Source organism: Vanacampus margaritifer, chromosome 19, assembly GCF_051991255.1.
Source record: "Vanacampus margaritifer isolate UIUO_Vmar chromosome 19, RoL_Vmar_1.0, whole genome shotgun sequence".
Taxonomy (NCBI): domain Eukaryota; kingdom Metazoa; phylum Chordata; class Actinopteri; order Syngnathiformes; family Syngnathidae; genus Vanacampus; species Vanacampus margaritifer.
The window spans coordinates 11,061,662-11,088,248 of record NC_135450.1 but is presented as its reverse complement, the minus strand read 5'-3'; the positions used below and the strand labels follow the sequence as shown (position 1 = coordinate 11,088,248).

The following is a 26,587-nucleotide window of genomic DNA, read 5'->3' as shown; positions in this document are numbered from 1 at the left end:
AAAAAATAATCGCCTGACATTGCTAAAAAAAAGTGAGCATGGGGATGCTGGGGGGAGGGGTGGGTTATCTTTTTATTGTACTATGGATGTTTTAATTGTTCAGCACCTTCAATTGCATTTTAATGTATGAAAGGTGCTATATAAATAAAGTTTGATTGATTGAAATACAAAAAATAAAAATGAAAAAAATAAATAAATCAAGCAATGAATTAAAAAATGCAGGTAGGAAGAGAAGCGAGTGGACTGAAAGTATAAATGGAAGCTTCCAAAAACAAAATCAATAAATTACTAAATAAATAAAGACAACATTTAGATATATAAATACAAACATTGCTTGAACGCAAAAAAATATTTGGTGCGGATTGTGAAGGAAATTAAATTAAAAAGCAATAATGATGAAGTAAACTAAAATTATAAAATAAAAAGTTAAAAATAAAACTATAAAAATCAAAATCTGCTTGAATAGTCACCAGGGAGTGTCCTTGAAAATACATGGCTAAATAAACAGTTAAATAAATACATTATATAAAATAAAATAAAATGAAAAAATCTAAACTTGTATATTGGGAGTGGTGCGCCAGAACCACACAAAATAAATGCACAAATAAACTTTATGGTCTAATTTAACATTCAAACAAGGTGCAAGGTCACAAGGTCATCTAACGTAAACACTTGCAGTGAGTTTGCTTGATACCATAGCAACAGGCACATTTTTCGGGACAGGTGTTCAAGACCAAAAAAAAAAAAGTCACATCTATTTAACTAAATTATACAACCATTATAAAACAATGTGAAGGGAAGCTATTGTGTACAAGTCTACACACCCCTTTTCAAATGGCAGGTTTTTGTGATATACAAATACGGGACCAAGATAAACCATTTAAAACTTGTTTTCTACTATTAATGTAGAACTGGGAAAAATATATTTATCTTAGAGAGGGGAAAATAATATTTTTTTTATATAAAATACTGACGAATGAAGAAAAACACTTGGCAATAGGAGCTTGAGCACCACCTAGTGGCTATGTGTGCACATTCCTGCATAGCAACCATTGACCTCAACAAAGACCCCTTGACCTACAAGTGCGCTTGCTATCTTACATAAAATAAAAATAAAAACGTCAATGGATAAAATGATTTGATACACGATCAAATGGCTTCACCGGCTTAGTTACAAATAAAACTCTACGTCAAGATGCCGCTGTTGTTTGTTCCTAACAAGGTGAGCAGTGTGTGTGCGTGTGTGACCTTCTCTCCGGTGGCGATGTGGAGGCCCTCCATCACCTTGGCGAAGGAACCCTTGTTGATCATCTTGCCCACCAGGTATGAGCCCACCCGCTTGGTGTGGGGGAAGCTCCTCAGCAGGTCCTTGCAGGGGGCCGCCAACAAGGCCGAGCCCCCTCCGGCCACTTTCTCCTTCACTGTGGCGCCCGGCATGGCGACGCGTTGTCCATGGTGCGGCGCCCGGTTTGGTCCCTGAGGAGAGACGCGAGGCGGCGTTGGGGCTGCTTCCTGCCGAGCCGCTGGTGCATCATTAACTCTTCTTTCCTGCTGGTGACATGCGACACTCGAATTACGCCCCCCTCGTCACTACCCCCCCCCCCTTCCTCACACACACACAAGTGCTACTTCCTCACAGTTACACAGTAACCACTCAGATGCTCACACCTGCTCTTTTACCTGTGGTGGGCCGTCAGAGCTTGGCGTAAGCACAAGCAGTGACCTACAGTCATAGATTTTTGCGCTGCCACATGACACACTTGATTATTGACCTCCAAAGTGTCTTGTAGCGGTTAGCAAGCTAGCTTACGCCCCAAATATACATCTATGTTTAGGATAGTCCGTTGGTGTGGCGGCTTTAGAGTGCCTCGTTGTCTGCCGTGAGTGCATGCATGCTACGGTGAGAAAGGTGGAAGTTTAAGGAGTTTTTGTTTGTAAAGTCCGATTTGACAGCCAGTGTGTGGACGGTGGCTTATCAGGCTGGTATGGCAGCTTTAGAGTGCCTCGTTATCTGTCGTGAGTGCATGCATATTACAGTGAGAAAGGTGGAAGTTTAAGGAGTTTTTTTTGTAAAGTCAGACTTGACAGCCAGTGTATGGACGGTGGCTTATCAGGCTGGCAGCTTTAGAGTGCCTCGTTGTCACGGCACACCACTTTTTTTTGTGCGTAAAGCAGACATTTATAGGGTTAGAGGGTGCAATCGTGATCCGTGGAAAGCAGAGGGGAGCTTTCGAAAATCCATCACCACGTGTGTGTGCGTGGGCTCATATTGCAGTGTGTGTACTCACTCACGAGATGCTCCAATATACGCTGTAACGTGACACACAAACACGCAAGGTCTGCTCTGATTGGTTGCTCACACACACATTACACCATTATTTAGCTGTTTGGATGATGCGTCACTGCTGCTCTCTAGTGGCCGGCGCACCACAGTGCATCTCACAAGCTTTTTTTTTTTTTTTTTTACGTCAACAACAGGCCACATGATGCCAAGTTGCCAATTTAGCAATTTTGTTGCTTAATCTAGCAATTTTTAAGATTATTTTCACCCAAGGAGCACTCAGGAAGAAATTTTGATATTTAAAAAATTTGAGCGGTAACTCCATTGTGAGTTGCTAAATCCACTTGATGCATTTAAAACGAACATTTTCTATTTCAATTGTTATTAATGTGAGGGGAGGAAATATTGGGACACATAATTACACGATGACATCATCAACAACTAGACCCACATCTATCTCTGGAACACGAGTTGACAACACACCAGCATGTGATGTCATTTCCTGTTCTTGGCTCCTCCTTTTGGTGTGTGTTACGAAAATAACCAGCAACCCGCAAATAGCCCAGAAAAAGGAATTTGGAAATTGTGAGGAGCGATGAGGTGGGAATATTTCCTTGTTATTCTAGGAGGACGCAGCGGCCATTGTGGTCAGCTGTGCAGTACGGTGGGTGCGTGTGTTCATTTATATGTGCACATTTGTGTGGATTTGTGTGCGTGCGTACATGTATAGTATAGGTTCATAATATGTGTTTGTATATATTTTTAGTGTGCGTGCGTGAGTGTGTATGAATGTGTGTGTGCGCGTGTGTGTGTGATGAGTGGTGACGGGAGGCTCGGCCCACTGTGCTTTCTTCAACCTTCTGCAGGGTTTCCCTACTAAAAAGCCCAATTAAAGGAAAACACACACACACTGGTATGTGTTGAACACACACAAACACACACACTCTCACACACACACACACACTCCCCTGCTTAAATGTCCTGCTTATTAAAGCAGAATGTGGTGCAGATTTGTGAGTGCGCGTGTACGTTTAATGCATACCAGTGCGTGTGTGTGTGTGTGTGTGTGTGTGTGTGTGCGTGCGTGCCACATGTGGGTCGGGCCGCCAGGAAATGACTGGTTCGCTTCACTCTTGTCATCACCTTCCAACACGTTTCTTTCACATTTCAATTTGGGGAGCGGCGCAGCGGGCAGCACGCACACGCGCACACACATTGTGCATATGTGTGCACACACGGTCCACATTAGCAACGATGCCGGTTTTGCCCTCACAAGCTCGCAGTGTGTTGACACTAGGGGATGGCGACGGTGTGCATTCAAAGCCATTGAGTGCAGGCAGGTGTACCTAATCAAGTGGTTAGTGTGAGAAAGTTGCCAACTATTATTCAATTTTAAAAACTAAGTAAAAAATAAATAAATAATAATATAAATAATAATAATAAAAAATAAATAAATCTGTGCCTTGAGACACAAGTTGAATTCATCCTCTTCATCTTTCCCAGTTGAAACGAATGGAAATGCCATTAATTCAATAAGTAGGCTTTTCTAGTTGAACAATATGCTTTGACCAATCAGAGGACAGAAAAACGCTGACATCATCAATGGCCAGCGTTCTGGCCCTGTGATTGGCTAAAGAACATTTCTACTGCATTAGACGTGACTCACTGGCGCAGATTATATTGACATGGCAACACAAAGAGGCTGAAATCTGATTGGACGAAAACTTCACACATCCAAATGCACGTAATGAATGCAAAAAAAAAAAAATAAAAAAAAAAATAATAATAATGGATCAAGTATTAGAATTTGGATTGTAAATAAAGGTTAGCGATTTAAAAACCATCCCCTAAATAATCCCACCTGAGTGAGTGTGCTCCTACTGCATAACGTCGTCGCAAGTGCTCGATGCCAATGAAGTGCTAAGTGTTGCTTTTTATGGAGAGGAAACATACTGGCACAGTGTGTGTCTCACAAACGCACACACACACACACACACACAGGCAGAATATGTTCCGAGTTACAACCTGTTCACTGATGGGACGGCCCCTTAAGATTTTTCCTCACTAGCTCATTAGCCCTCATGTGTGTTGCATTGTGGCAGCACACAAACACGTGCGTGTTTATGTGTGAGCGTGTCTGAATCTGTTCCCAATTGCTAACTTTGAATTAGCCAGCCCAATTGTTGAATATCACTTTCAATGTGGTACCTGGAAAACAAGGGTCTTAATGTACTGTCATGGCGTCTCTCTTGGGTCATCAGCACTGTTGGGATAAAAAAAAAAAACACATCAAGAAGTTACTTTACAAGGGTTGCGAACACACATACATACATACATACACACGCGCACACACAGGAAACGGAATTAGAGGGGATTATTGACAGAAGCTCCCGGCACACCTCTCTCACCGCGACGCCTTTGTTGTGACTTGTGTCGTAAAAAACGTGTTTCCGTGTGAACGCCGCGCTGTAAAGTGTATCCTCCCTTATTAGTGCGTGTGTTCATTAAGCACGTGTTATGTTGTTAATAGCACACCTCGTTGGCTGGCAAAAATCAGGCCGTTAAAATGTCGCACAAGTGCGCTTGTGTGCGCCACAAAGGCCAGCTTGTGCGTGCGCGTGTTTGCGTTTGCACTTGCATAAAGCCATTGAACAAAATAAGTTGCAAAGGAAAGGCATTTGCAGGCTGCTGGGAGCATGCCAAAGCAATAGGTGGCGCCACATAAGTCCCAACAGGAAGAGGGTGTTAGCCAATAGGAAGACAGAAGAAAGCCATTTCAGGAAAAGACACAATTGCAACAACTAAATATACTTTATTATCATCCTGTAAAGGAAACAATGAATAAATAAAAAAATAAACATAACTATCGGTCTACTGTATTAAAAAGACAATTATATATAATAAAACAATATCAAATACAAAAAACATTACATAAAAAAATCAATCAAATATCAATCTAAAAAAACACGGTATGAATAATTTAAAAAAAACATACTGAAAATGTTCAAGTCTTTTCTTTGACAAAAATTAAACAAAATAAATAATTACATCTAAAAAAAAAAAATCTAAAATTTTTTAAATACCAAAATGAAAAAAATAAACTTTGCAGAAAAATATAAACTATTTTTATTGTATTTACAAATCATTAGGTAAACTAAAAAATAGATATATGAAATGAATATATTACATAGAAAAAAATGGTGAAATACCGATTATTTTGTTTAGGAAAATCTTAGGGCGTAAAGTTAAAAAAAATAAATGTCGAAGTGATGGTATGGTTGATGTGAAATATTTAAAGTTATGCAAGGTTGTTTTAAAAAATGTGAATAGTTGTGTATTATGGAAAGTTTTATGAAATATGAAAATTCATGTACCATTGTGTAAGTTTTATGTAATTAATATATTACATAAAAAATGACAAATACCGAATATTTTATTCAGGAAAATCTTGGACCAAAAAGTTAAAAATGTCATTTAAAAAAATATAGTCGAAAACTCTAAACTAACATTTGACAGACAAAAGCATCCGTTTGAATCCACACACCGTATTTACGTAATGTTTTCAAACATGTATATAGTTGTGTATTATGTAAAGCTGTATGAAATATAAAAATTAATGTACCAGTACGCGAGTTTTCAGTACGTTGCATCGCTAGTGTGTGTTGTAAAGTTGCATCTCGTGCTGGAATTCACACCACAACACACAACGTGACATGACGACATCTACTCTCACAGCTCGCCAGCGGTGACCGCAACTCGGTCCCAAGTTCCACTCATCCACCTCTTCTGCAAAAGCAACATTCGGTGCAGAATTTCACCAGGTGTTAACGAACGCTCGCCTTGAATTTGAAAGCGACTTTTTACGCGGGTGCGTAACGAGTCGTCCGGCGTGTCGCGTTTAGGCGTCGGGCCTTTCTTGTGGTGCCAGCTGCCCGTGCTAATGTGCTAATCTGCTGTTTAGTCCAACCAGATGGGGGAGGAAGGAGGGGGGGGGGGGGGGAGAGGAAGTTACCTGCAGAGATCTCCTCTCATTAAAGCGGAACGTGGATGTTTTTTGTGTGTGCACAAAACGTTAAAAAATAAAAACACACCAACCAACAGGAAGGCTCCACAAAACTCCTGAAAGCCAATCAGAAGACAGAAAAACGACAGTGATGTAACAAAAAACATGTAAGGAGACACCCCTCTGAAGCGCAGTCATGGTTGACAACGAGGCGCTCTAAAGTAGTCAATGGCAGTGTACATTCTTTTTTCTTCCAATTATGTTTTATGATTTTATTTTAATTATATAGTACAGTGCTATATGTCTTTATTACAAACACTTTTTTTTTTAATGATGGTGTTTTTAGGCATATGAACTCATTCACTGCCATTGACGGCTATAGACGTCAAAAATTAATTTGAACTATTTCTATTAGTTTAACATTTTTTTCCACTTTTGTTAACAAGAGTATGAAAACCTAGAATTTTTTTATTGTACATTTAGAACAGATATGAAATTTGTGATTAATCGCGAGTTATGCAATTAATTATGATTAAAAACTTTAAAAAAAATTTTAATAATCTTTTTTAATTCATTCACTGCCATTGACGACTATAAACGTCAAAAATTCATTTGAACTATTTCTATTAATTTAACATGTGATTAATTGTAAGTTAACTAGTCATGCGATTAATTACAATTAAAAAATGTAATAAAAAAAAAAATCATTTATGGCAGTTAAATGGATTAATGCCCTTTCAATTCATTTCAATGGGCAGAAGAACAAATTGAACTTGAAGTGTTGGTGCCACTGTGGACACACGAGGCCGTGCTGCAGTTAGCATGTGGAGCTAGCCTCCTCCTCTTCCTCCTCCTCCTCCTCCTCCTCCTCCTCCTCTTCCTCGCATTCCGTCGACTTTCATGTGCAAGCTCGGATGCTTTTTATTGTCGCATGTGCAACTTTTATGTGAAGTCGGGAAACACGGCGTGTGATGTCCGCGCCAACTTACAAACGTCAGCACTGGCGAGGCGAATCTTTTAAAAGACTCTGCGGTGCAAAAGTATTGGGACACACACTCCAGGCTGTGAAAAGTCAAGAACGATGAGAAACCTCGATGGGCCCTTGTATTGCAGTGTCCCAATACTTTTATCTCCATTACTAACAAGATGCAGATTTCAAAGCGTTACACAACACACGAGCCGAATGAAATCAGAAATACAGAAAACATTCCGCTCCAAAGTCTATTCCTTGTAAATTCCACATCTTTGATATCATTTACAAGAGACGTTTGCGCGAACCACTCTGCAAACTTCGAAAGTTTATTTGAAGATGAAATAGCGGTGAATGGATGAATGCGCAGGCTGTAAAAAACATTACAATGCATCTGGACAAGCGGCACGCTGCCAGCTTGCCAGCGGGTCTTTAACACACCAACGTGGCACTGCTGTGGTACAGCTTGGCAGCCACAAAGACACGGAGAAAAAATAGCTAGAATTTGAGAAGGAAAAAGTTGCACGTTTAAAAGAAAAAAAATATCCAAATTTGCAAAGTGTTGAGGTGGGAAAACAATTGTTGTTTTAGACTTATTGTGACATAAAAGTAGGAACTTTATGGAAAAATTGTGAGAAAACTTGCGAATTTACAAAAAAAAAAAGTCTCAAATTTTGTGAAGAAAAAAAGAAAGTTTGATTCAATATTTTGAGGGAAAAAGTCAGTATGGGAATTATGTCGCAATTTTGATGGAAGGATGAAATTAAAAAAAGTTGGATTGTATTTTGTGAAAATCTGTATCTAAATATTTTGAGAATACAACAGATAAAAGTTTTTCAAACTTTTTTTATGAGTTCCCTCATAACCTACCACTTGCCCAAGGTCACCTGGGGTTAGACTCCACCACAACGTGACCCCTAATGAGGATATTTTTTTTATAAAAAGATGGAGGGAATGTAGTTACATTATTATTTCAGGAAGATATTTTTTTAAAGGCATAATTTTTTTCATGATGAAACATTGACATTTTGAGAAAATATTTTTTTAATACAATTATTTTTTATATAAATACATATATTTTAAATCTGACAGTAAAGATGTAATTTTCAGAGATAAAAAAAAGAAAAAAAAAAAAAAAGAGTTGGACCCGAGCAAATTGCAAAATTACAATTGGCTTATCTTTGCCACAAACGAAGCGACTGAGCACCAAGCATCTAATGACGCGCTGCAATGGAAAAACTACCACCTTGTATCGGGTTTTGAGACTCTACATGCAATATTATCTATGCTTTCCTATTGAACCACAAAATCATGGCGGGATTGTCAAGGAAGAAGAAGATGCCCATAGAAAGAGGAAACGCGCAAGGATAAAGAAGAGGCTATTGCATCATCCACTGACTGCACCTGTGCTGGAGACAGACAGAGACTCTCCACGCTTAGCTTTGCAGCCACAGATAAATATGAAGTTATAGCTATAGTTAAGTAGATTCAATATATGCTGCATTGGTAAAAACAGAAACTAGTTTCCTCAGAGGAAATATTTCAAGAAAAAAAAGTCATAATTTAGAAAAATATGACAAAAGAAAAAAAGTGCATCCTTCAGCAGTCAGCATCTTTTCCACTTCATTTGCATCACTACTTTGAGCAAGACAGGCATCAAAAGATGGCGGATGGGAATATTTTCTCATTGTCATCACTCGGTGCACTCCCCCCTCCTCCCCGTTCACAGTGTGGTCCCTGCCCTGCCCCCCAGCTCCACTCCCCCCTTTCACCCGTCTTTCATCCCGTAAAGACGGAATCCAAACACTCCGACTTCCCCTGCACTCATCTTTTATTAATCACATCTCAGCGCCGCGTCGCCTGCTCTCACACACACACACAGATGCGAAAAAACGCCTCAAGTGTTTCATACTCGGCGCACCCCAGGGCTCGTTTAAGGCCTGAAGAGGTGTTGAAGAAGGATTAGCGCGCACACACGCACGCACACACACTAAACACGTGCACGGCGAGCGGATATTCCGGGCGTTGTTGTTCCAGGTGTGGAGTCATCGGGGGTCTCCATGCTGTGACCCCCGTTATCCCGGGAAGAGGGAGGAAGAGACGCTGGATGAAAAACACATTTCTCGCCCGAGGCCGTATCACCGAGGACAAAACCAAAAGAAAAGAAACGTTGGAGGCTTCAAGAGAAAGCAGACCAGGCACAGAAAGCGGACCTTTGCTTGGCTTTCTTCACTTTTGCATCATTTTTTATATTTTTTCTTTTGAACCTTTTACACAATTTTAAAGCCACACACCTACTGTCAGATTTTTAGACAATTAAAAAACAAATGTTTTATGTCTGATTTTTAAGGGAAATTTTGTTTTTTCAAGAAAAGACTAGGATAATTTATAAAAATTCCAAAGTAAATATTTTTTGAGAAAAAAAAAGTTTTATAGATTGTTTTTTAGAAGATTTTTTTTCATACAAATTATTTTTGTTTAAGATAAAAAACAACAACCAATTTTTACAAAGCAAATTTTAAGATTTATTTATTTTTTTTAAAGATCAAAACAAAGCTCAATGATAACCAGCAAATGCAAAAATGTGACAAAATATTTACGATCTAACTTTTTTTCCTGGCAAAATTATGACTGTTTTCGCAAAATGGCAATTTGATTGATATAAAAGTACACATTCTTTCTCCTCCGTCTCAAAACATGAAGACTTTTCCCCCCGTAAAATGACTACCGGTACTTGTTTACTCAAAATATTCACAAAATGTCTATTAGTTTTCACATAATTGTTGTAAAATTTTGTTTTTCAAAACATTTTGATGTACTGTGGCCCACGCATCATTGTGTTATGATAACCACGGATTCACCTATTCACAGATTTAAAAAAAAAAATCTATTTTTCCACTATTTGTTCACTTTTTTTTTGTATTTGCTAATTTTTCATGGAGGTTTGTCAGTGTTTAAAAAAAAAAAAATTTTTTTGTGTGATTGTTTTTGTTGTTGCCTCCTTCACCCCAATGCAATTTCAGTGGGTGTCAGTTACAGTATACAATACATGGATTTTTGCTATTTGCGGGGCCGGGCCCTATCGTCTTCCTTTGTGAATAGCAAAGTTACACTCTATATTCTTAACCTTAAAGTTTGTCTTCCCTTTTTATGAAAGCCTCCTTTAAATGAGAGTGTATGTTGTAATGTATTGGAGCGATTCCTCTAAGCCAAAACAACAAAATTTTATTTATTTTTATTTTTTTTATTACAATGGGAGACACCCAAACACGTCATTGACGTTGAGTGCATCCCGGATCGTGTGTGCTTCATGTTTAAAAATGTCCAGTGGGCCCGTAAAAAAAAAAAAAAATTATGTTCAGGGTGCAACTATAGTAATGACGACGAATGGGAATAAGCCATGAAAAGGAATATTTTTTTTTTAAAAAAAAACACGAGGAAGAAGGTCAAGCTGTTGGGTGGGACAACAAAGAACTGAAACGTGCTGAAGGACAACCAGCAAAAGATACGGTTTCTTCATATTAAAATGTTTTAAAGGACAAATATGGTGGATTAATGGCAAAACGGGACAAGTGTTGGGATTTTGTTGGAAAACAGGAGATAAGGCTAAGCTATGATATATATATATGATATATTGCAATAAAATATGGGTCCGTTTCAAAGCAAAATGGATCTTAAAGAAATATTCTCTATTGAAATCAACACATTTTTATGTAGAAAAAGTATGACATTTTCTTACATATGCTTTCATGCAGTTTTCGTCAAATTCTTGCCATTAGTCCATTAGCGTGGCTTCTTTAGAGCGCCTCGTTGTTGGCCTTGAGTGTGCGCACACCATGGAAAGAGAGATGGAAAAGTGAAGAGGGATCCTCTTTTCAAGTCCGACAGTGTAGACTGGGGCATTTGGGATACCGTGACTGCTTTTAGAGTGCCTCGTTGTTAGCCGTGAGTGTGTGCATGTCACACAAAGAAAGATAAAAGAATGAAAAGGGGGGTTTAATTACTGTTTAAGTCCAACTTGACGGCCAGCATATGTGATCCAGTGCTATGGCCTGGCATGGCTGCTTAAGAGCGCCTCGTTGTTGGCTGTTTAAAGTATAAGCTAGTCAAAAGAACACATGTAATGTGTCCGTGTGGCTTTCATGTTGCCACTAAAATGGAGTCATTACCACCAATTAGAAAAAGGTAAAAATAGGAACTGGCGAGGGAAACACTGGAAGACTTTCTTTCCTCTTTTTGCAACGTCGTAATAGAAAGCGGTACGTGTTTGTGCACATTTTTACGCCCTAAACACACCAATAAAACGGCATTCCTTCAATGTGCGCTAAATGCTAGTTAGAGGGGAACGAAAGGCGGGATTAGCGGCCAATTTGGAATAGTTTATGACTTTGTTCTTTGATTAAAAAAGACGCTTAAATGCTTCCAGTTGCGTCGGAGAAAGAAATGGGATGAAAAAAAGCGTTGTTGTGCGCTTTTTAAGACGCACGTGTGCCCCCCCCGTTCTCTCCGAACGCTCAATTACGAGCCGCAGATGTTTGCCTTTTAAGATTGTGATATTCACATCAGCAGCAGCGCACGCTTCTTCAAAAGAGCAGCTTTGGTAGTTTTTAGAAAAATTGTGAAAGGAAGATTTTTTTCTGTGAAAATTTGGAATTATTTTTCTCCAAGAAGAATAAAGAGATTGATATTTAAATGACATCACATCTTTTGACTCAGGGACGGACCAATCACGGCTCACCTGTTTTCTGGCTTTAGTCATGCGGTGTTCGCAAAGCGCTCCGTGATTTCCAGTCGACAGCAGGTGACAAGATGGCCGCCCCTGAGATGGATAAAAAAAAAAAAGAGGGGGGGGGGGGTTGCTGCTTCAGTCGTATTCCACAAACACAACGTTAATCAAAATGCCGTGTGTGGGTGCATAGAACACATTACTTCTAAGAAAAAAATTCATTTGACTTCCCTTTTAACATAATTGAGGGGGCTAAAAATAATAATAATAATGGAATAGAAAACAATCATACATACAAGGACATAATATTTTGTGAGGAAAAAAATGCACTTTGCAACTTTACAAGATTTTTTTTTTTTTAAAGACATCTTCGTCCTAATTTTATTACAAATACAAACATTTTGGGAGGAAAATGGTATGTTTATGGATAAACATAATTTATCGAAAAAAATCACAAAGAATAATGTTAAATTTGAAGAGGGGGAAAAAGTGATTTTATAAGTAGGAAAAAATAACATGAAACCACAAAAAGCATTTGATCAAAAAATTGCAATTTTAACAGAAAAAAAAGTCTGCTGTAAAGACATAGAAGCTGATCTTTTCATATAAAGTACAAACTAACGCAAACAGTACTTATAAACAAGTGGAGGATGCTTGTTGTGTTATACTTTGACTTTCTATGACAACACATTTCTAGCTATCATCTCAGAAGATGGAATAGATGTCAAGTGGACTCTTGTGGTTGTCGTTTTGGGCTCTCATCCCATCCCAGCAAGCTTCGGGGCTGTTGCGTGAACTGATGAAGGCCGCTCAGACGAGAGGCCAAACCTCTTCTAAGACAACCACAACTGTCCACTGGCCATCCATTATGTGCCCTGACAATGAAACGAGCCGGGTCGAATGAGATTATTCACCCTCATATTCTTAGTTAGCAACCCGGGGTGACATCATCAAGAACAAGCAAGCAGGTGTTGTTTTTATGGAGGGGGAAAACTTCCAACCTCACCTCGCTTAGGTCATAAAAACAAAAGCAACGTCTCAATTTAGCGTATTCATCGCCATAGTTTCCTGAATGCAGCCGCATAACGAGCTGCTAAAGGTGCGCACATTGGAACCGCGCTTCATCAAAGAATTACATTCATTTCATGCTAAGACTGATAGTTTGTCCTCCCATTAACACACGTGCACACGCTAACGAGGCTAACGCTCACCACAATGTAAAAAAAAATAACAACAATCGTAAAAAGCAAACATCTGCAGCTCATCACACGCAAACACACACAGAGGATAAAAACGTAGCTTTGAGGGGGGAGAAGCAACAACAACAAAAAGTCATGATTTGCAATAATTCCTGATTTGTGCTTGAGCACTTTAATTATTACCGAGCAGTGTTTCAGTGTTCCAGTTTGTAATTCAGAACTTTAATTGTTACTGATGTGTGCGTCTAGTATTTTAATGATTACAGATTTTTTGAACAAGAATATCCACAAGCATGTTTAATTGAAATGATCTGGGTTCCAGGGCTTTATTACTATATTATTGATTTATTATTTAATACAATGATTACTGCTTCATACTTAAATTCTCTCTCCAACTTGTGCTTTTGTATTTCAATTATCACTGACATATACTTTAGCAGTTTCCACTTTTTACTGATGTGTTTTAGGTTAATCCACACATGCTCGAGTATTTGAGTAATGTGCACTGATGTGTTTTAGCTATTTAGTTGTTTTTTTTATATTTTATTTCGAAATTCTATGGATACATGCCTTAGCAAAACAATTACTACTCACAATTACTTCAGTAGCTTCATTATTCTTCTTGTGTGCTTTTGATCATTTATTGCAGACGTGCTTGAAAAATAATAATAATCATTATTATTATTATTACTAACAGTGTTCAGTAGTTCTAATATTAACGATATTTGGTTTAGTTATGCACTCTGATAGTTCAATTATTATTATTTTAATAGTTATTGTGCTAAACTGAATCATAGTGATAAAGGTTTCTAATATTTTGACCCTCTAAATAAGGCAACCCAAATGTAATCATTATTATCAAAACGTGTAATGATGACATCATACCCAAAAGATATTACAACAAATGACGATTAAGCACATTACTTGAAATGTGCATTTCTTGCATTAATTTCATTGCAATACCCTTCAATTTTGTGTTGTAACGTTTTTAGGTTTGTTTTGTCTTGATATAAAAATGCACGAAGAAGGGCCTGCAGGCTGGCACGCGCCGTCAAGGCCCATTACATACAGAAGCGCGCACGGGCACGCGTCTGCCCCACACACACACGCGCGCGCTTACAAGCTGTCACACACACTCCGGCCATTTTTTTGGGTCCCGCTCCTAGCAACTTTTACTCGCCTCTGATTGGTAGAGCATGCACGCGCAGGTGAGCAAAAGGCGGAAGTCGTCAGCTACTTTTGGAGAGATTTGTACTAAAATGATTGCGTTAATCTACTCCTTGTTGTCTGCATTTAATCACAAGTTGCGCAAACGGAAAAATAGGAAACATGCAGTTTTAACCACGACGTGCTTATTATTAGTGGAGAAAATAAACAGTCGTAATTTTATATTATACTGCTCCATTTTATGATCGCCAGATATGAATTGGTTACGGATAATAAAAATTTATTACAAAAATAATAATGGAATAACAATGATAGTCAGTAACATAAATCACATTTATAACCACTATACCACCAACATTAACGTAGAGTTAGGAATATTTTCCATCTTTATGCTTGGATGACAGTCAGACGTGCTTGCTTAGCAAGAAGACTGAATGGCATTGTTGTTTTACTTTAAATAGTTGGGGAAAACAAACGTGTCAAACCTGTGGATCGTGACAATTTAAAACGTTTTTTAATGCTTAAAAAAATCAGCGCAGATTTTAATTTAAGAGCAACATTTTAAAACACTGCATATACTTTTCACGTCATAGTTGTGACGCATGCAAACAGTCACATGCATATTTTCAAGTCCTAAAGCGTTTCAAAAAAATAATTCTCACCTTGCATTTACTTGCTCGATCGTCGTGGAGGTCAAAGCGGGACTTGGGGGGGCCCCTTCTCATCGTCACTGAAAGAGAAAAAATGGCTCATTTACTCATTACGAAAGTATTCAAATCAACTATTACAACGGCATGTTTTTATAAGCATTTTTATTCAATGAAACTCCAAAGAAATAAAAGCGCCATGTTCGACTTCCATCACACTAATAATCAAATTCTATAAAAAACATCAAATCATCCCGTTGATATGCTTAATGAAGGACGATTAAACCTCTTGAAAGGCCTCTCAATAGACTATATAACATGAAGGGAAATGTTACATAACGAAAGGCTTATGTTGCATTTTGCATGTGAATAATAATCACTTTGAATGACTGTACATCGCACCTTTTCAATAACATATATCTTAATCATATAAATCTTCTTGTTTAGATCAGATTTAAACTTCTTTGAATTGATTTTGGGGCTCTTTATTTGTACTTTGTCGATTGTAGATTATTTGCGTACGAGATAATATTGGAGGTGTCTATTTTCCCATTTGATGCACAATAAATTATACAGATTTTAAAATGTGCCTAATAATTTACCACGTGTTAAAACGCCGAGTAAACCATGTCAATAATGCAATAAATAGGCTCCTAACTGTAGCTTTGACGTCCACTCGCTGGCCACATAAGGGCTTCAAGTGGGCGCGGCCTGGGAGGGAAGCCACTTCCGGAGTTGGCGCTGGAGCGACTCCTGATTGGCCGAGGCGAGCTGTGATTGACAGCTCCTCCGCTCCCTCCTCCTTGGTTCTCCCCAAATGTTGACACCTCCCTCCAAAGAAAGTGGTGGATAACCCAGACGTCAGACGCGGAGAAACTTACACCACAGAGCACTTCTTCAACTTTTTGGGGACTCTTCGTCGTCTTCCTCGGTTGACAGCCAGCCCGCCGTCACTTCCGGACTCATGGCAGAGAAGCGGCGCTCGCCGTGCGCGCTCAGCGTCAAGGCGCACGCCTTCTCGGTGGAGGCGCTCATCGGGGCCGAGAAGAGGCGCAGGACGGCCGGGGAAGGGGCGACGTCGCCGGGCTGCGACGTCCCGAGAGCGGCCGCCAGTCCCGAGCCTCGGCCGGCGGTCCGAGCGCACGGCAGCGAGGCGGAATATGCCAGCGACGGATCCCGTAAGTAAAAGCGCCGCAAATAAGGAGGGCTGCCAAAGAAACTGGAAAATAAGATGGAATAATACGAACAAAAAGTTGCAAACATCTACAGCGACACCCAACAAGACCATCGGCTGCTATGCATTTACATTATACACATTACACACGTTACAATACAGGCATCATTATTCAACTTTCGCATGCTAAAAGTCACGCTTGCAAACAAGACCTGAGCTTGTGGCCGGCGTGCAAAGTGTGTGACAATTATGACTGCCAGTCGATGCTTTATTTTATGGGCTTTTGGCTGCAGTCGTAAACACGCCAATTAGCAGCAGTAGAAACGGACCCAAAAGCACCAAGATGCACTGGAAACTTGGAAACCCAATACTCGAGTCTACTGTGTCACTTCTAATGCAATAAGCCTCAGGACGTGCAGCGTGCAAATCATAATAAAAAAATATATAATAATAATAAAACACTCTCGTAAATGTGCTTAGTTATCGGAATGATTAATACAATAAATTAAGCTTGTTCTCACAGCCAAATATTGGCCTATTAGGCTGCTTAAACAATTCAAGGTGATTTAAAAATATATATATATATATATTATTTAGTCATGCACATTTTGCACTAGCACTTCTACACTCATACAAAAAAATAAAATAAAATTAAGCTATATCCATAGAGTTCATTTTGTGCTTGCAGCATGTGGCAAACGTGCAGGTTAGGCTACAGTCAATTGTGTGCGCGCGTTTGGTGTAATAACAGAAAGCGAGGACGCGCTCCTGGAGAGCCCGCAGCCCGCAGCCGTTTGCGGCAACGGGAGCGAAGACCCGCGCGTGGACCTGCAGGGCTCGGACCTGTGGAAACGCTTCCACGAGATCGGCACGGAGATGATCATCACCAAGGCAGGAAGGTAAGCAGAAAGGTTCCATGTATTTTTTTTTCCCCATTCGTTTATTTTTTATCTTCATGCTAATTGAATTAAATGAAAAGGCCAGTAAAATAGTGTGCTTTTTATAAAGCGATTTGCACGCTTTGGTTAAACGTAATTAAACACTTCGGTAGAGCCATTGCAAGATTTTTTTATTTTTTTTTTAAACAAATTAATTGACAGCTTGAACCCAACTTTTCCCGCTTCCGAAGCATATTATTTTTAATACGATGCATTTTGCAGGCGGATGTTCCCCGCCATGCGCGTGAAAATGTCCGGTTTGGACCCACATCAGCAGTATTACATCGCCATGGATATCATCCCCGTGGACAACAAACGATACAGGTAAGCGACAAAAGAGAAATAGGACACGTTTCATGCAGTCTTTTTTTTTTTACGCACAAACGGCGCTATGGGCGCAGTTGTTTAGTTCTTCCTTTTGGACTTTTAACCTCGGCCTGTGTAAGGTCAAAGCAGCAAATGTGCTGTAATCTGCTGGGGAAAAAAAGAACAACAACGCTTCCCATGCGCGCATTTACGCACGCAGTCTTTGAAGAACCGCATTTTGCATTTAATTGTGTGAATTCTGAATATGATTATTATTATTCCTACTTTTTTTTCACCTAACGCTTACGTCCAAAATTTTGCCCAATTCAAACCTGTAAAAAAATAATAATAAAAAAATCCGAGAATAATTGTTCTAAAATACTTTCGACACAAAATGCAACTATAGCTGCAGGTTCTAACGTGTTTTTTTTTGTTTTTTTTGTGGTCGTGCTGCGCGCTTACAGGTACGTGTACCACAGTTCCAAATGGATGGTGGCGGGCAACGCCGACTCGCCGGTGCCTCCCCGGGTCTACATCCATCCGGACTCGCCTGCCTCCGGGGAGACGTGGATGCGGCAGGTGGTCAGTTTCGACAAGCTCAAGCTCACCAACAACGAGCTGGACGACCAGGGACATGTAATTCAACTATTACTATTATCATTATTATCCATAATATCCATCAATGTATTCATTCTTTGTACCACTTATCCTTATGTATTTTAACCTTTCTGCCAATACGATTACATTATTTAGAAAAACTGAATATTAGAAAATTACAAAGAACATTGCTTGAATTAGAATTTTTAAGACCACAATGTCCCTTGCAACCCCCCCCCCCCCAATTATTTTTTTTAAACTGTAATGTATAATGGCACCCTGCAGCTAGGCCAATTTTGAAAAATATCCACGTGCCGGATTTGTCTAATTCTGGTCTAAATTAGGATGGGATGGCCTTGGGGGAGGTGTGCACTCTAATGTTGCGAGTCCAGGATTTTTCATTATAAATTAATTCTCCTAATTTGACAGTAAATCCAAATTTTATGAAAATCAGACAAATTGGTATGTTAGAGGTCCATATTCCAGTAGATTAAAGCTTTATGAAGGAACAGATTTTTGAAAATTAAGATTCACATCTAATTTATTCAAATCAACTTCCTCCGTTGAAATGAATGGAAATGCAAACAGCCCCCTCAAATCAGTTTCACCTCCTCAATGAGCAAATTGTGACCCAACTTTTTTTTTGCTCCGAACCCAGATAATCCTGCACTCCATGCACAAGTATCAGCCGCGGGTGCACGTGATCCGTAAGGAATGCGGCGAGGAGCTGTCCCCAGTGAAGGCCGTACCCGCCGGTGAGGGCACGCGCACCTACTCCTTCCCCGAGACCGTCTTCACCACCGTCACTGCCTACCAGAACCAGCAGGTTTGTCACCTTTAAGTCATCATCGCTAACCATATGAAAATAACTGTAAAATTGTGTGCGGACCTCTGCTTAGACTTTTTTATTTTTTCTGGAAAGTGACAATATACACATTGTTGACTGAATGGTGGTAGGGTAGGAGGTGGGCACTCATAAGGCTTGTGACGCTACACTGACTGTACACAGGCTGCAGGCCACAAAATATGAGCTGCAGGTGATCGTTTTTTTTTGTGTTATTGACAATGAAAGGTATTGATTTACATTTGCTCATTACGTACATTCATACGGAAATCGGACGATCACAATCGCTGATTGATCAAATGGCGCACCGCTAAAAACAACATGAAAAGCATTTATTTCCAAATTTGGTGAAGTTTTGTCCATTTATCTTGAAACACGAAGACCGAAACAATTTGCGTCTCAATATTTCATGACTTTTTGATCAATTTGCCTCCCCCCAAAAAATCTCTCTCTCTTTCTCTCTATATATATTTTATGTACCTTCAAGTTTTTGCCATTTTTAATAGCAAAAACAGTATGCAAATGATTAACTCTTACTACCAGCCCAGTTAAAATGGATTTTTGACGTCTATAGCCGTCAATGGCACTAAATGAGTTAAATGCGGAGATAAAGGAACTTGGGATTCAATTAGAAAATGTTGCATGGAGACTTCTCTCTAAAGTTTGTGTTTTTATTAGAGATAGACCGATATGGTTTTTTTCAGAGTCGATATTGATACCGATTATTAGTAGCCAAGGAGGTGATAACTAATATTTGAAGCCGATACTCATTTTCAAGTTAACTTAAAATTTATATAAATAGCTTCCTGAGATTAAAATGGCTTTTAACGTCCGTCAGATTTTGAAAAAAGGTTAACACCGATATTTGTCCAAATGCCCAATATCGGCGCCTATAATCGACTGGGCCAATTATTGGTCTATTCCTAGTTTTTATCCCCAAAACCTTTTGCAATTTTTTGTTGATTTCAATTGACAGTGACAAAATGTCTGACATTTGCCATTCAACAAAAGTCATTGCTGTCCAACGAAAAGCATGCATGTCCAAATTTTGCTTGGTTTTATTCCGAAAAACAAAAAGAAGGCGCTTGGAATTGAATTAGACAATTTTACATCATCTAAAAACCTGACCGGAAAGCATGCGTCTGAGATTTTATATGAGAAATTAGCAAAAATGTGTCGCCCAAAAAATGCAACACATTTTTTGCTTAGTCCTGCCAACTAGCAAACAAACTGCCTGTAAAAAAAAAACGTAATGGTGGACATCATCTTAATGGAGCGTTTGACTGAACATTCGACGTTGGATGTGACTCACAAGGTTGACCAAGTTCTTTTGGAATCGAGGCGCGTCACATGTGCGCCGCAGCAAACACACTGCTTCAGTTTCCTAAATGCCAAGAGACAAAAAAGTGTCATGTTGGCGCGTCCCAGCCAAGTTTACACAAACAGAAGACTATTTCTACTGGCATGCTTTATGTGTTGTCATAAGATTTGGGGGATTTTTTTTTCTTGTGTTTTCCAGATAACCAGGCTGAAAATCGACAGAAACCCTTTTGCCAAAGGCTTCAGAGACTCTGGAAGGAACCGGTGAGTGGAGACCTTCGCATTACCCGCCGCAACAGGGACGTGTTTGATATTCTTGCTGGCCTGTGGTTTTTTTCTTGTCACGGCTATTTCAGTCTGATATTACGGGAAGGGGAAAAAGCACGGCCTGCATTTATTTATCCTTCTCTCGCGGGAAGTGTGCGAGCGGGCCTCTATGAAAGTGAAAATCCATCCAGACTCCAGAGTGGAACTCATCAAGTCTTACCGCAGCGCTCGGGAGATTTCATCGTGGAGTATTTGTCACTTTGTCACTTAGTGACGGGGGAGATCGGATCACGGCCTCTGAAACGTAAACAGATAAATAAGACAAGTCAAATCTGTACGCAAAATTCAGCAATAAAACAACAATTTTAATTAATATCCTTGTATGCTGTTTATATATATGTATGTATGTATACACTAGGGGTGTCAAAATTAGTGCGTTAATTGTGAGCTAATTTAAAGTCCATTTAACGCCACTCATTTTTTTAATGACCGCCACTTACTTGGAAAGCCTGTACTGGGGGAATTCCAGTCACACGTCAAAATTTAGCAATAATACATTTAATAATAATGCATATCTTTGTGTGAACTAGGGTCAAGTTGTATTTTACAATTTTAAAAACGCGCAGAATTTCACAAGTTACTTCATGTTAAAGATTAGCTCTTAATAGAAAAAGAAAAATGCACGGCTTACAAATGTAATTATGCCATCTAGTGGCAGAAAAATGACCTAAACACAAATCAATATCACACAATTTTTTTTACAGTTCAGTAATTATTTTTTTTTAATTTAACTACATTTTATGAATTATTATGAAATTACTATATGACTAAACGATGCGGCCCTATTTTCTATTTTTCCCACTTGTATCTTAACAAGGGTATGAAAACTTACAAAATATTTTATTGTACATTTAGAACAGCTATAACATTTGCGAATTATTACGATGAAACATTTTAATCGCCTGACACCCCTACTACACATTATACACAGCATATATGCACGTACGTGTTCAATTAAGTCAAATTTGCAAAATGTGAACATGCATGCTTTTCATAGGGCAGCTTGTCTAAATTATCGCCACGGCTTCAACCCCGCGGGTGTGTGCATATGTTTCGGGAGGTTGGGGGTTGACTTTCATCCGCACGCTAACGAGGTCTCACAGAGGAGCTGCGTTAGGCCTCCATGCCAACCCACCTTGGAGGTGGACGGGCGGGTGGGGAGCGGCGGCGGCGGCGTTTATCCCACCTCGTAAATCCTCACTGCGGCTTCCTGCCTCCTTGCTCCTGATTGGCCCATAAAAGCCGCGTGAAAGCAATTACCTCGGAGCGCCCGGCTGGCAGCGGCCAATGGCGACGTGGCGTTTATGCCCCTCATTACCTGCACAGACAGAGAGACAGACCAAGATGGCGGCCAGGTGCTCGCTTTACGATGTGTGCAGGCTAACGTGATTTGTGTTTTCAGGATGGGCCTGGAAGCCCTGGTGGAGTCGTACGCCTTCTGGCGGCCATCTTTGCGAACGCTTACCTTCGAGGACATCCCCGGGATGGCCAAACAAGGTACTTGATCATCTCATACCTTGACTTGAGAGTGCCCCAACTTGTGAGTTTTTCAAGTTACAAGTCGTCACTTGTTTGATTCCTCACTTCCCTTTTGGCAGGAGTGCCGGGAGCCCACGGAGGTGTCGGCGCATCACCGCACTTGCTCTCGCCCTCGCCCTGCTCGTCGCCCTTCCAGGTGTGCCCCCTCAGCCCGAGCGACTTCGCCTGCAGCCGGCCGGCCCTCCCGCTCCACCGCTACGCCACCTCTCCGGAGCCCTTCCCGCCGCCCCGTGGCCCGCCGTCCTACGAGGGCGACGCCTTCTGCACCCTCCCGCTCTCCACGTCGCAGCTGGGCTACCTGTCGGGCCCCGCCTCGCAGGGCTACGCCGGCCTCCGCCTTCAGACGCCCCCCTACGGCCTTTACGGCTACACCTTCCCGCCGTCGCCCCGCCTGGCCGCCAGCCCGGACAAAATGAGCGCCGTTGCCGCCGCCAACCAACAGAGCGCCCTGCTGGGCTCGTCCCCCAGCGGGACGCTTACAGACAGCCTGGGGGTGCTCGCCGCCGGACAGCAGGGCTTCCTATTCGACTCTCGGACTTTTGGGCTGGCGGGGAGCCCGTCGGGAAGCGGCGGTGCGCAAGTCGCCACCCACCTGGGCTGAAATTGGTCGATGGACGTGAAAATGACACTCAGGAACGCTTCAAATGATGATGATAAAACCATTCATTTGTTATCTAGAGCGCTTATCCTCATTAGGGTGAGTGGGGGGTCTGACTTTTGGACGGCTACACACACCCTGGACTTGTTGCCAGCTAATTGCAACGACGGGGATGAAAACTGGAAGTGATTAAGGAAGGAGGAGGCCCAGTGACTTGAAGTGAGCACTTTGTTGTTTGTGGTAAGGAGAAGCTAAACTCTGCTTGCTTTTCAAGGGATGACATCCAGTATTACACATAATAATAATAATAACATAGAGTTACATACGCATTGAATGAGCCAACTTTGAAACCTGATTGACTCCCAGGATTAAGGCTGGATTTACACTGCACTGTATTCCAATTTCATCCCAATGTAAATTTCAAGTGACACGTATGGCATACACAAGTGTTTACGTTCACAAAACTTGCTCAAATTGCACATAAGTCCACAAGAGGCGAGAACATGGACATTAATACCTAAACAATCTTAAAAATAAAAACTATTAGGCAATTTAGTTGGCCTAAGACGACACTTCCCTGCCATTGATTGAAATGAGTCATGGCCTGTATATAATGTTTAAAATATACTACATAAATAATCAAAATAATAGCACAGTAAAGCGCAGCAAAAGTTTTATGAGTATTTTTTATGAACAGATTTTTAGACTTGAAAACACTCCATTTTGTAACGGGTCGGTTAGACATTGCTTACCAGAAGCAGCTGTTAAATGCTACGTGTTTTGCTGTAGTTTAGGGTAAGATGTAAGTCTGTATACAGTCTGTCGCCGTTGACGTCAAACTGGCATTGACGGGTATATCCCGTCTGTACCTTAATGCTGCACATATCTCCCATGTGTATCGGATTTCAATCCACATTTGGAAGATGCCCGATTCCCATCTGAGGATCTCCAGTTCTACGCGTTTACACTGCCACGATGCATATTGCAATTGTGCCATTTGAAAGCCGCCCAAAAAATACAAATCGGAATTCTGTCTGTAAAAACCAACCTTGGTGCTTTTATCCAACATATCCCATTTCAGTCAAGGTGGCCATCCCACAAGTAAGAGAGTTTTATTTGGAAGAACCTTCATCCTGATCTGAAGATATCTGATTCGATTTTTTTTCCAACACATATATAAAAAAAAAAAAATGGGAAAAAAGCAAGAAACTGGAATTGTGTTATTTGAATCATGCAGCCTAAATCCAGCCTCAATGCCTGCATCCCATTCACGTAGCCAACACATGGAAAGCGAACTACGGAACGCTACTCGGACAAACTCTCAGCAGCCTGCGTGTGCGTCTTTCCTTGCAGCCACGCACTGTGTATATAGTGGCGGGAAGGCAAGTACTTAACGGGGGGGCCGAGGGACCCGTGGCACTTACGCACCTGCTCTTTTAGACTCTTCTTGGCCCACTTATATACACACACATACACATCTATCCAGGCCAACAGCTTTTGTACACAACTAATTTAACTGACTGCACACACACAATTGTTGACCTGTCGTACCAACTTTTGTTATTCTCAATTACACACAATGTTTACAATATTTATTTGTGGTCTGCCTTATTGTGGGTTTAAAGACACTACAGTGTACTCACCAGAGTCTATTAAGATTTCAAACAAAATGAGTTGATGTACTTTATGAGTTATGATTCCAGAGGCTCCTTGGTTTGCGGACGGTACGGTAATCCCGGAATTAAATACAAATAACAGGAAGCCTGATTGATTGAATGAAGCTTGTAATTATGCATACAGCTGAGACGGGGTGGGGGTGGTCATTGGGTTATGACAAGATAGCTACTAATAGCATTTTTCGTGCACTCTAAAAACAATTAGGGCAAAAATAACAACTATAGGTCAAAAATAGACCGATCCTCTACTTGGATCTATTTGACCCATTTTTGCATCAAGAAATGGCTCTTTTAATGACAAACAATTCACAAATATTGGTCTGATCCATTTTGTATAAAACAACCCGGAAAGTGTATTGGTCCATTTTTTTGATCCGTAATTGGGTTACTTTTGACCAAACTGTTTTTAGAGCGTGTAACAAGTCCGCCACGTGGCTCTGTGTGAAAGAGGTAACGGACATTTTCATACTTGAAGTCAGAGCTCCACAGCGTAATGACTGCAGCGAGAGCATAAAAGTGATTTATGCACTGGCAACGTGGGGAATACCTCGCACGTACATGCGCAAACACACACTTCACGGGGACGTGTCACATCAGGGGGGCGAGGGGGGTTACAATTTGAATGCCCTCAACGTGAACCTTGTCATCTCCGGTCGACTAGCCCGAACCCTGATCTAATTCCAACCAAAGCCATACACAGCCAGCGCGGCTCAAAGTGTTGCGTAACGGCGTAAACGGAGCCCCTGTGCCCCCCCCCCCACGACTGCGCGCTCGCTCACACGAGAGCGAGGGCGTATGCCAAGGAGGGTGTGAAGGTGCGAATGCGTGTGGCAACAGGTGGTTGAGACGTCCCAAAAGGTCACGCTGATCCCAGGAAATCCAATAGAACCCACTCCCAGCCCCCTGCCTCCTCCTCCTCCTGTGGAATACTCCTTCGATGAGAGCATAAGTTAAGTTACTCCGATGCGAACACGTGTAGGTTAAATGTTAAACATGTTCTTAATGTAGGGAAATTACCAGCACGTCATTTCGGCATCAAAAGCACTTTTGGAATATGAAATTGTGTTAAGAAGGATTATTCATGTCAACTTTAATGTTTGGTTACATTTGTTTACATGCTAAGTTAGCAGAAAATAGTGTAGGATTACCCAGACGCTAACGTAGCTAACGTTGTACCGCTAAAGACTTAATGTTAACTACAACATGACCTTCAATTTGGTATTTGGGCATAACACGTTTTTATTTGTTGAACATATTTTAAAAATAATAGAATGTGTCAAAAAATATTATACTGTATATGTTGTTCCATTTATTTACATGCTAAGTTGGCAGAAAGTAGTGGAGTCCACTCTGACGCTAACGTAGCTAACATTGTACTGTTAAAATACTTTATTTTAACTACAACATGACTTTAAATTTGATATTTGGCCCTAGCAAGTTTTTATTTGTTGAACATATTTTAAAAATAATAGATTGTGTTTGAAAAATAATATATGTTGTCCAATTTATTTACATGCTAAACTGGCAGAAAGTAGTGGAGTCCACCTAGAAGGCTAACGTAGCTAACATTTTACTGACAATGACAACATTTTTCTTATAACATGACCTTAAATTTGATATTTGGGCTTAACAAGTTTTTATTTGTTGAACATATTTTAAAAATAAAAGTTTGCTTTGTGTCAAAATATAATATTTTTGACACTATAGAATTAACCACAAAAGCACACACATAGCGGGACTACATTTTTTCCTTTACAACACAACCCACAAAGCAATGAAAACACTATATTTCACCACAAAAACAGTATTTGACCCTCATTATGAAGTTTGTTGGACGAGGTCTGATGATAAAACACGTCATTTTTGGCCAGCTCATGTACAAAGTGCTTTTTAGAGTAAATCTTCCACTCCCTCCTGAGCTCTGTGTGGCCTCTCGTGTTGCCCGCTGTCAACGTAAGGGCGAGGGGACGCTGACGAGACGAGCACATGTGAGGGGAGCTTATTTTAGAAGGCATGGAATGGTCGCCTTGTTGTTCCTGAGTGACGGGGGAGACGGGACCCCCGTGTACCACACGCCCACACATACACACACACATACTTATTGAACATAAATCAGGTTGGAATCTCTTTTCAAATGTGAGAATACGAATATATAAACCGTAAGCTACAGTGCAGTGCGTCTGTGGTCCGGTGATCTCCAAGCAGGGTGGGGACACGGACACTTGTCCGGGACCAGGTGCCGACGTGACAAATCCGTCACGGTAGCTGCCAGGAG

The 26,587-nt window shown here is 40.5% G+C and overlaps 2 protein-coding genes across 14 annotated transcripts in view; one reads left to right on the top strand and one right to left on the bottom strand.

Moving 5' to 3' along the window:
• The window catches only part of LOC144039799 (hormonally up-regulated neu tumor-associated kinase homolog), a 77,242-nt gene that overhangs the window by 8,186 nt on the left and 42,469 nt on the right, over positions 1-26,587 (bottom strand). For 4 of the 13 annotated variants that reach the window (XM_077553483.1, XM_077553474.1, XM_077553486.1 and 1 more), the window contains 8 exons: positions 21,635-21,817; positions 20,660-20,736; positions 20,165-20,236; positions 15,875-16,212; positions 15,009-15,076; positions 11,993-12,073; positions 4,490-4,544; positions 1,249-1,551 (listed from right to left, as the gene is read on the bottom strand). In XM_077553483.1, the coding sequence (XP_077409609.1) occupies positions 1,249-1,437 (189 nt within the window). In that variant the 5' untranslated portion in view covers positions 1,438-1,551; positions 4,490-4,544; positions 11,993-12,073; ... (3 more) ...; positions 20,660-20,736; positions 21,635-21,817. Of the gene's footprint in view, positions 1-1,248; positions 1,552-2,288; positions 2,311-4,489; positions 4,545-11,992; positions 12,074-15,008; positions 15,077-15,651; positions 16,213-17,873; positions 17,947-20,164; positions 20,237-20,659; positions 20,737-21,634; positions 21,818-26,587 lie in introns of those variants that run through there. The other 9 variants (XM_077553478.1, XM_077553479.1, XM_077553475.1 and 6 more) reach the window with 9 other exon arrangements.
• tbx18 (T-box transcription factor 18) lies at positions 15,924-23,890 on the top strand. The gene is made up of 8 exons (XM_077553488.1): positions 15,924-16,171; positions 16,919-17,066; positions 17,328-17,429; positions 17,876-18,047; positions 18,667-18,834; positions 20,372-20,436; positions 21,902-21,996; positions 22,098-23,890. The coding sequence occupies exons 1-8, from the start codon at positions 15,958-15,960 to the stop codon at positions 22,637-22,639; spliced, it is 1,506 nt and encodes a 501-aa protein (XP_077409614.1). The 5' UTR covers positions 15,924-15,957; the 3' UTR covers positions 22,640-23,890.

Bases quoted from the DNA above. Each gene is read 5' to 3' on its own strand.
- tbx18 (XM_077553488.1), top strand. From the start codon at position 15,958: ATGGCAGAGAAGCGGCGCTCGCCGTGCGCGCTCAGCGTCAAGGCGCAC. The intron at 17,067-17,327 runs GTAAGCAGAAAG...TGCATTTTGCAG, and splicing joins ATCATCACCAAGGCAGGAAG to GCGGATGTTCCCCGCCATGC. The intron at 20,437-21,901 runs GTGAGTGGAGAC...TTGTGTTTTCAG, and splicing joins AGAGACTCTGGAAGGAACCG to GATGGGCCTGGAAGCCCTGG.